This window comes from Teleopsis dalmanni, chromosome 2 (genome assembly GCF_002237135.1).
Source record: "Teleopsis dalmanni isolate 2A chromosome 2, ASM223713v2, whole genome shotgun sequence".
NCBI classification, from domain to species: Eukaryota; Metazoa; Arthropoda; class Insecta; order Diptera; family Diopsidae; genus Teleopsis; species Teleopsis dalmanni.
Window position 1 is genome coordinate 142,834,692 of NC_051847.1, and position 10,857 is coordinate 142,845,548.

The 10,857-nt window shown below is 29.0% G+C and overlaps 1 protein-coding gene across 1 annotated transcript; it reads left to right on the forward strand.

Annotated features, from left to right (window-relative positions):
- Positions 1-3,949: 3,949 nt before the first annotated feature.
- Positions 3,950-9,146, forward strand: LOC119675870 (activin receptor type-2B-like). The gene is made up of 8 exons (XM_038087089.1): positions 3,950-4,133; positions 4,212-4,385; positions 5,793-5,932; positions 5,999-6,184; positions 6,836-7,175; positions 7,243-7,445; positions 7,510-7,602; positions 8,874-9,146. Exons 1-8 carry the CDS (start codon positions 3,950-3,952, stop codon positions 9,051-9,053), a joined length of 1,500 nt encoding a protein of 499 aa, XP_037943017.1. The 3' UTR covers positions 9,054-9,146.
- Positions 9,147-10,857: the final 1,711 nt, after the last annotated feature.

A 10,857-nucleotide genomic window follows, 5' to 3' on the forward strand; every position in this document is an offset into this window, starting at 1 on the left:
TTAAAAAGAATTTTTTTTTAAATACTTTAATTGATAAATTTATACATATATTTTTCTTGATCTAGTTCGACTTAATTAAAGTCAAATTAAGGTATTAGACTCTTTTTTTCTAGTAATCCCTAGATACGAACAGTTCACAGAATATTAAGGTTTCAGGTTGCATTTTAAAGGTCAATAGTTGACAGCTGCTTGTCAACTATTACTTCAGTGATTAAACTAAGTTAATATCTGTTTAGATTGACACAATTTGTCAGATTTATTATTGACTCGAATAAGCTGTTTGTACTGATAAAACACGACCCCATTGAGTTGATTTTTGAGCAGCTTATATTGTATGTTTCTGACAAATTTTTGATTCCGTCTGCCAATGGGATATTCCAGAATTCGGTTCCTATGAAAGCAGTTACTAACCTTATCTTCTCATGACTAGGTGTACAAAGGAGTATTACTTTATTCGTAGTAATTTATTTATATATAAGATGTCTGTAACTTCTAACCAACTTGGATTTGATGGTTCGATATTGAAGATATTTTAAACTTACCTGCTTGTCCGAATATATAATAATAGTCGCGTTTTTGTATCGTTTTTTTCGGGAAATAACTTGAGGCAAAAAACGACTGTAAAACAGAGTGTGGAAGAATATCAACAATAAATCCATGTACTGGGATTTAGAAATTGTAGTACAGAAATGGAAATTCTAATTCGGCAATCAAGTATCTCTTAACAATTTAAACCACTTTATAGCTTGCTTTGACAGATTATTTTTTGTTATGAAGAAGTATAAAAACTATATCAAGAAATGTATTAATGATTAATTATTGTAGTAAATGATGAGAATTTTTTTCCCTTTTACAGAAGTTTTCAATTCTAATGACTTATATTCCCTTTCAGTGAAATCATTTTATTTTCTTATTCTGGGACTTTTCCAAATAAAATGAATGGGACTTCTCTTTTTCCAAATGGGACTTTTCTTGGGATTTTTTGCACTGCACACATTTAGCCATTTATCAACAGGTATCGACACATCACTACATTATCGACACAACTTAGAATTTTCCTCATTTAGGTCGTGTGCGAGTTAGGCTAAGTTGCGTCTAAATGAGGGAAATTCTAAGTTGTGTCGATAATGTATTGATGTGTCGATACGTGTTGATAAATGGCAAAATGTGTGCAGTGTAAAAAATCCCAAAAAATCTCCCATTTGGTTTAGCATCAACTTAGCCTAACTCGCACACGTCCTTAGAACGCAACTTAGCCTAACTCGCACACGTCCTTAGATGTAATGTTTTAAAAATTAAAAAAAACGGTGTTAGGAAATTTCGCATGTAATGGAAATATTATAATATAATTGAAAACATATTCAGAATGAATTCGATTTAGATTCGTTTAGGGTACCCCAGTGTGGGTTAAAAGTATTAATACCGCAAAACACATTGACAAACACTGAAATTCTTCATAATATTTTTACAAAATTGATCATATTTAATCAAAAGATATTAAATAATAAAAAACTTCAATTGATTTGTTAATTAATTAAATTGGTTTAGATTCTTTTAGAGAATATTATATTGTTAGATTTGACAACTCATACTCGATGATAACATAAAATAAAATTAAGATGTTGTATGTAAAGACATTACAATTAATTTCACTAATTGATTAATAATATTTACACTTCGTAAAGGCATGAGTAACATTTATATGGATATATGTATGTATATTAAGTGCAATTAGGTCAGAAAGGTAGAGAAAACAGGAAAATTAATTTCTTAAATCTTTTGATCCATTACAAATAATGTACTACACATGTTTTAAGAATTTTGTTAATAGATATTTATGGTTTTTTTATTGTTATAGGAGGTAAATCGTTGGTTTAAGTTTTAAAATTGTAACGAATAAAACAATCCAATGTGTAATGTAATAGCGAACTTTTATCTTATCCAAATCTTTGTTGGAACGGATCAATCAGTTGTATTATTTATTATTCGCTTCTGATTATTTTTTTTCCTTCTTTTTCGACCAACCGATCTTGGTATTCTTTAGTAACACTGATTGAACTTACGTGATATGTAAGTTACTTTCGTAAGATACCCATTACCTTCAAGTTAAAACATTTCTGTATATCATTTATAGATTTTAAATTTCAATTGAAATTTTTTTTAAAGTTCAATTTATAAGGTTTATTACTCTTCAATCGTTGGATTATCATATACATATCTCACTTACTTCTGCAAGTTGCTACAATACCGTTGATTGGTACATTATAGAGGCTGATCAAGAGATGTCCTTCGTCTCTCATAATTATCAATTATTTGCCGTTGTAATACCATGTTCCTAACAAGGAATTCCTAAAGATGCACAAGTTCCATTCTGTTGAGTTAATGTAATTTAGTGGATCTTTTGTCATTATCGATGTGATTAGTTTCATAAACTGACAAGAAAGTATATAGCAGATATATAATATATGTAAACATAAAAATCAAGTAAAAGCAAGTGTACTAATCTAGAAATACATAAATACACATAAAGTACAAATAAGTGTGCATCACTGAAAATACGCGTGGATAAAAGCAATAATAAATAATATCATGTTTCCACTGTAGCTAAATCAACTTTAAATTTCGTCATTCCCATTGCCATAGCTTGATTTATGCACGTGAAAGAGCTGTTGGAAAGTTCTGTGAAAATTTTAGGAGACATTTTGTTTGTTTACATTTTAATTGTTAACATATTCTATATCACCATCTTTACGAAATGGGATTAAAAACCGGTTCCTACATTGACATTCACATTCTGTGAAGTTCTAGAAGACCTTTTGTTTGTTTACATTAATTGTTAGCAGATAATATAATACCATATGAGTACTTCTCCAAAAACGATTTTTCAATTTTTTAAAGAAAACTGGGTAAGCACGGAGAATATACGTTATTATTATATATTTTTTGTCTAAATCTTCGGAATTTCTGGAATAAGTGTTGAAAGGAATAACCAGTTTCTCTGCGTAAGTAGTTATATAGTATATGTGTACTATATGTACTATTCGTATATATATACAGGTAATAAGTTCCTATGATCTGATCTTATTGCACTAAGAGTTACGTTGATCATGATGTTACATATGTTGTTAGTGTCTTTAACACTTTATAAGTTAGCTGAAGAAAGTGAATGTAGTTGTTTATTTTACTGGTTTCCAGAGAAATGTAAATTGGTACATCTAATGAGACTTCTTTATATAAAAACATGTTGCTGTTTTTGTTGTAAACCGCAGAGATTTGTTTGTGTAGTTCCTTTTGGTTGTGACGAACGGCACTTGGTCAAACTTCGGGACTTAGACTAGCCCGTTCTTGGAATTCTTCATAGAAGTATCAAACTTGATACTCGTTTATTAGATATGTTCAGTAGATACTTTTATAAGGTTTACACAATAGTTTAAATTATTCGTTGGAGTAAGAGCATCTTATTTTCTACAATCTATATATATATATTTGTAATTTTTATACTACTTTTCAAACAAATTAAAACCACTGTGCATTGTGTGTATTGCCATAACTCGAAAACTAAACCTAAAACCCTATTCAACATATTCCATTACTGCTGCAATTCAAACAATGCACCCACTCCACAATGCACTGAGCATGTCCTTACTCAACTGCAAATTTCATGTGCTCGTTTCGTATTACAGTTTTGCTAGGTTAATGCTTGCGCAAGCGATAGAAGTACAGAAGGAATTGCCGCCAAAAAATAGAGTGTGAGAACTCGCTGCAAAGATGAAAGAATGTAACTCCAACCCATTTATACAATTTTCGCTTATTATTGTGTTTTTTTTGTCTTATATCTTTTGTCTTTCTCTTTTCTATTTCATGTATATATAATATTATTTTTATATAATATTTACTTTCCATTTTTCAAATTCTATATTTTGTTTTTGATTTTCGTTTCTATGTTGGCATGGATTTAGTTCATTTGACGGATGGAGCTATCTTACCTGAAGGACATACAATTGATTGCGAGTATTACAATCAGACGGATTGCAATATAACTGGGAATTGTGCCACTCAGGTGAAGCAATGTAAAGTCGAATCGGATAAACTATCCAAATGCTTTTCATTATGGTCCATAGATGACAAAACAGGTAAATTATCTATTTCTATATATCATAAATTATACAATTTTATAACATATTTCCTTTATTTGTCTTGTTTATCTGTAGGTGATACGAAAATAATTATGAAGGGTTGTTTCATCGACGATCAATGTAAAGAAACCGAATGTGTAAACACTGCCGAACCACGTCCTAATAATATACACTTTTGCTGCTGTAAGGGCTCCATGTGCAATACAGAACAAAAGTGGATACCCACTACAACTGAAGCAACAACGCAAGGTAACTTAAGAATGAGAATATTTACGTGTTCATACATCGGAAAACAGAAGGTAGCATGGTAGCATTGTAGCATGGCAGCTAGGCATCTAGGCAGCTATGCAGGCAATCTCATGCACGAGTTTGTGGCTGCGGCACGTGTTTATGAAGCTCGATGCTGTGCTAACCCCAATTTTTTACTTTGTTTTATATATTTTGTATGTTATTGCTATAATGTAGAGTGGGAGCGTGTACAATTTGGGGACTGTTGCAGTAGCATCAGTATGTTATTTATTTTGCAGGAGCTAATGCTACTCTTGCTACACGTAAATACCGTGTTAACGAACTCTAAGCGCACCAGCAAATTTTTGTGGAACTTTGTTGGCATGTGTTTGGCTTTTTTCTTCTTGTTTTCATTTATTATTTCATTTTAGAGCAGCTTTTATATTTTTGTGAATGTTGAATTTTTAAAAAAGGGGTGCCATTTTTTCCATATTGCCTAACCAAACCAAATCCCTTCGCGTCATCATGAAATGTTGTTATGCACTTTTAGTTTAGGCACGTTTCGTTTCATTTTGATTTTATGTACACTTGAACACTGCTCTGCTGTTTAAAAATTAGGGGAGAAACTTTCATTTTTTCTTCCGTTGGTTGTTGCGCCTTCCTATTTCTCCACTTCAAATGTTATTAACCTGTAAGCTTCACATTTTAATATTTTATTCAAATTTTTGAAATTTGAAACCCAAATGTATATATACATATACTCGTATATATTGTAAAGAAAATATAAGCCCATTGCAGCATTTAATTGCTCCGATTAAAATTATTTTTAAATATGCTTAAATTATAGTATTAAATAAACCATTATTTAATAATATATTATACGAGCTGTTTGAAAAGTTGAGCAGCACAAACAGTTTTGAGCCGCTTTGAGCACTTCGAACAGTTTTGAGCACCTCTAACAGTTTGGAAGAGCTCCGACATTTTAGTTCATTTGAACTAACTAAATATTCGTTCAAATATATATATGATATTTTAACTATTTTTGATTTGTAATGTTTTATTTTTAAAGATCATTAAATTTAAGAGTCAAAAACCACCTAAAACAAATTCAACGTAAACTTAATTAAATGGTGTGAATGAATAAATAAAAATTTATCTGATTTATACCAGTGTAGATCTTTATTATATCCTAGAAAGAATTTAACGGAAAAATTTCTAGATTGATTTCGAGTCTTTGGTATATATATTTTAATTAAATATTAATGGACTTGTTCTATATTAGTAGACCTTGCAAAAGTTCAGTTCTGTTTTTTTTTTTAGATAACCTCATTTATCTCAATATTCTTTTTTATTTTTTATGTATTGATTTATATTATTATTAAAAATTTTGAATATTGTTAATTCGTTTTTTTTAATTTTGCATTTTAGTGCCAAAGGAGAAAACTTCGGTTAATTATATTATACTTGGTGCGGGCTTATTCGGTTTATTACTCATATTAGCAGTAGCATCTGCGTTTGCAATACGTTATCGGAAACGGAAGCAATCTAATTTTAATGAAATTCCTACGGTAAGTAACCAAATTTTTTTTAAATAATTTACTTTTTATTAAATAGGTTTTTATAATGTTATTTAGAACGAAACCGAAGTTACGAATGCATCGCCCTTATTAAGTAATCGCCCTATCCAACTTCTTGAACTAAAAGCTAGTGGACGATTTGGTGACGTATGGCATGCTAAACTACATGGTCAGGATGTAGCTGTAAAAAGATTTCTCATGCAGGAAAAGGATTCATTTACTGCGGAAACTGAAATATATAAGGTATAAAGTTATGTTATATGTTAACCTTGTCTTTAGCTCTCTCTTAAGAGTGTTCAGATAGAAAATTAAATATAACTAGCGCTTTATTAGGGCCTTGAAGTGATTCCGAAATTAATAAATAGTCAGGATTCCGTAGGACCTTGACCTTAATTTACTAAAAAATTAAGAAATGTTTAGTAATCTGACGAGGTTCACTCACTGGAACTCGTAATATAATTATAAACGAATAATTAAAGCTAAATAATACTTCTAAGTAAAGAGTTGGTTCTAAGAATGGCAAGGGCTACGCCCCGAGGCCACACTTCGATCTCGACGGCCAAGCGCTTTTAAATACCTCCAAGTAGGTCCCAGTGTGCTATTACAACAACAAATAAAGAGTTAATAGATATTGGGCAGTATATAATTCAATCCGAAATAACTTTGTAATCGTTTTAGTTATTTATTCCAGAATATAACTTAATGTTAGATTTATATATCTATTTGAGTTATAATAGGTTGAATAAAATTAAAATTGTAATTAAAAACCTATTCTAGGGATACATTGAAAAGAAATGGAAAAAATTAAAAATTAAATTTATGTAATAAAATTTTTTATATATATTAAATTTAAAAATATACTAATAATTTTTTTTGAATTTTAATTATTTCTAGTTGCCCCGTATGCGCCATCCAAATATATTAGAATTTTTGGGACATGAAAAACATACAGAAAAATTGCAACCAGAGTATTGGCTTATATCTGCTTACCAGCATAACGGTTCACTTTGCGACTATTTGAAATCCCATACCTTGACATGGTTGGAGTTATGTAAAATTGCAGAATCGATAGGGCATGGTTTAATGCACTTACATGAGGAAATTCCAGCAACTAAAACGGAAGGATTAAAACCGTCCATTGCTCATAGAGATTTTAAATCGAAAAATGTTTTACTTAAAGCTGATTTAACTGCTTGCATTGCTGATTTTGGTTTGGCAATGATATTTCAACCTGGTATTTTTAAATTATTTATCTAATTGCAAATAAATATTAAAATGTTTAAATTTTACTTTATATTAAGGTAAACCTTGTGGCGATACGCATGGACAAGTTGGTACAAGACGTTATATGGCACCAGAAGTATTGGAAGGAGCTATTAATTTTAATCGAGATGCTTTTTTGCGTATTGATGTGTACGCTTGTGGGTTGGTGCTATGGGAAATGGTATCCCGCTGTGATATTGTGGGTCCTGTAGGTGATTTTCAGTTGCCATTTGAAGCAGAGGTAATTTAAAATTTTTACTACTACATAATATGTTTCTGATTATAAACTGGTTATTTCTTTTTAGCTTGGTCAGCGTCCAACTTTGGATGAAGTACAAGAAAACGTTGTTGCAAAAAAATTAAGACCGCGCATTTTAGATTCATGGCGCTTGCATCCAGTGAGTAGTAGTTGTGTGAAAAGACCGTTTGTTGTTTTTATTTAATTTTAAAGTATTGTATTAACACAATTTTAAGGAAACTTTCTTTTACACTGATATAAGATAATAATATATAAGTTGTTAAAGTTATTAAAATAGTATATTGGCAATATATATAGGTTATTAGAAAAGTTTTGCGTTCGAATATGAATTATATGCTTCACAGTAATTTTTTTTTGATTTTATGGAGAATGCTTCAATTTAACAGTTTTCACTGTTAAATTTATTTCAAAAAATTTTTTTTGATCGACCAACTTACATAAAGATTTTAGTGCGATGATATGATTAGTTCTTTGAAGGCCATGTATGCAGGCCTGGGCTTGAAAATAAATTAAATTAAGGACGTGTGTGAGTTAGGCTAAGTTGATGCTAAACCAAATGGGAAATTTTTGGGGTTTTTTTGCACTGCACACATTTAACCATTTATCAACACGTACCGACACATCACTACATTATCGGCACAACTTAGAATTTCCCTCATTTAGAACGCAACTTAGCCTAACTCGCACACGACCTAAATACACTTATCCTTTTGATTAGATCGATGCAAGCAAAACAAGTTTATGCTTTTGTATAGTTTTATAAATGCTAATAAAACATGAATACATCATGGTTCGCTATACATCGTGGTTTGATAAAGGTGTTGAAAGTATGGCTTCGGATTTTTTTGGAATGGCAAGAGTGAGTTGCTTATTGGTATTACTGAATAAATTAAATGTTCCAATTACGAAGAAAGCTACATCTATATGTAATGGGAACAGAGCTTGTTTCGTCAAAATAATGCACATACTCACATTCCACTAATTGCCAAAGTTAAAATTAAATGGTTGTATTTGAAATGAATTAATTATTTCAATTATATACATCAATTATTATATTTGATTCTCAGAGACCAGTTTTTGTTTCTAAAATTAGAAATTAAGCTCGGGTTTCAAAAATTGTCACCAAATGAAGGTGCAGTATCTGTAAATTGATATTAACATTTAATAACCTTAATTCAATACACCATACATTGGTTAAAGAAATTGTAGTACTGTTGGCAACAGTGTATCGTGTTGAGATATTATTGAAAACTCAGTATCAAAAAATTTAAAAAATTACTTTCTTTTTGAGGGCAAAACTTTTCGAACACTTATCGTGTGTATACAAAAATGTATAACTTGAGCAACTTTTAGTTTTGTTTTTAACAAAAGCAAATTTTTATAAATTTCTTATTGTTTTTATTTTTTAAGGGTTTAAGCATATTTTGCGATACTATGGAAGAGTGCTGGGATCATGATGCGGAAGCACGATTATCTTCATCATGCGTTATGGAGCGTTTCTCCCAAATTAATAAGTATCCAACAACACAATTACTTATTGAAAATAATACGACATGCGACGATGCAAAGGAAACGACGAATTGTTTATAGAAAAGGTATTAAATCACTCTGTTCACGGAGTGATTTAGTAAGGAATTTTAGTGTAGTTGTTGTATACACATTTAAATAGATTTTTAAAACAATTTAATTAAGTTTTTTTCTGTAAGATATGTACTAGTTTAATGAATTTTTAGTTCAAAAAAAATTTTAATAACTAAAATTAGTTTAAGGTACTATTTTTAAAAAATATACGAATAATTAATGTAAATAATGTTTAACAAAATCACGACTGAAAATTGAAACAAGTTTTATCGAATTGCAATAACTTTTATATAAAACTTCATCAAATTAGAACAAATACAATAAATACAAAAATATTTAATTCATAAACTGCCACAACAGTTAATAAATATAGGTAACAAACCCTTAAATATACTTCCAGTAATATGATGTATTTTTTTTTTACCACCAGAGCACTAAACTAATATCACTAAGCATATTTTTTATTTTATATTTTATTTTATATTATATTATTTTATTTTATTTTATTTTATTTTATTTTATTTTATTTTATTTTATTTTATTTTATTTTATATTTTATTTACATTGTCAGCCAATTATTAATATTTGTTATATACATTGATATTAAGGGTATTCATAATCTTGAGCTCTATAACCGAATACAAAACATATTCCAAATAAATATATTTTGTTGTTGGCATTTTGCATATTTACTATGTTATTTGGTCACAGAATTTGTTATTTGAGATCGTCACATGCTTTATTATAATTACAGATAGCATTTCGTGCTCTACTGCACCTAAAGAAAAATAAATTAAATAGAAATTATGTTTTGATTTTTGAATTAATATTCTCAAAAAATTTAATTTTCATAATTTATATGAAACTGGTTATAGTAGAATTAAGAGAATAGAAAGTAATTTTTTTTCTCATCTATTATTGCTATGCTATATATACTCAATCAAATTTATTGAAAACAAAAAACAATTTCTTTTTTGGAATTATTGCAAGTATTGAATAAGTACACTTATAGATGTATAATTCTTTGTATTTCTTGATATCATCTAGATTTTAAATTGAAATTGATGATTTATACATATGCAATTTAATTTGATAATACTGTTAACCTATAAAGGTGCTGGAATGAGCTTCAAATAAGTTTAGTGCATTTGAACTTTCCTATTAGGGGATATGCTAAACTAAATGTTAATAAAAAATACTTTTTATAACGGGCTCATATATAAATACATATTAATTTATTGTTATTAGATTGGTTAAACTAATGATTGGTTATGACTTTTCACAATATATATATTATGCTTTGTTTCCTCTGTTTGTCTCATCACATCACTGTTTCTAGAACGTTTTTTTTATGGAATATCTTTTGTTATATAGCGAAATGTTAATAATAATTTGAATAAAAATAAAAATTAAAAAATTTGACTTATGTTACTTTAAATCAATTATTAAACGAAGAAAAATGATTTTTATATTTTTACTTAAAAAAGCATTCCCGACTTTTTTCGTCGTACCACCCATTGAATTAAATACATCCTAGCATTGTTCTCTATCGTTTCATAATTCTTACTGTTTCTTCAAAATCGCTTGGATAGTCTCAAACGAGCAAAGAAATAAATATACCAAATCTCATTTATATATATTTATATATAAATATATGAGTACAAACACAGTTATTTGTTAGTGTCATAGTCCGTATTATTTTAAAACGGATAGTATTCTTAACCGAACAGATTTGCTAGTCTTTTCAGTGTCCGTTTTAGAAAAGTTTTAATGTATATATACAGATAATAAAATATATATTATGACCACTACT

Coding starts and splice junctions, on each gene's coding strand:
- LOC119675870 (XM_038087089.1), top strand. CDS start 3,950: ATGGATTTAGTTCATTTGACGGATGGAGCTATCTTACCTGAAGGACAT. Junction 4,386..5,792: donor AACTGAAGCAACAACGCAAG/GTAACTTAAGAA, acceptor TTTGCATTTTAG/TGCCAAAGGAGAAAACTTCG. Junction 6,185..6,835: donor CGGAAACTGAAATATATAAG/GTATAAAGTTAT, acceptor AATTATTTCTAG/TTGCCCCGTATGCGCCATCC.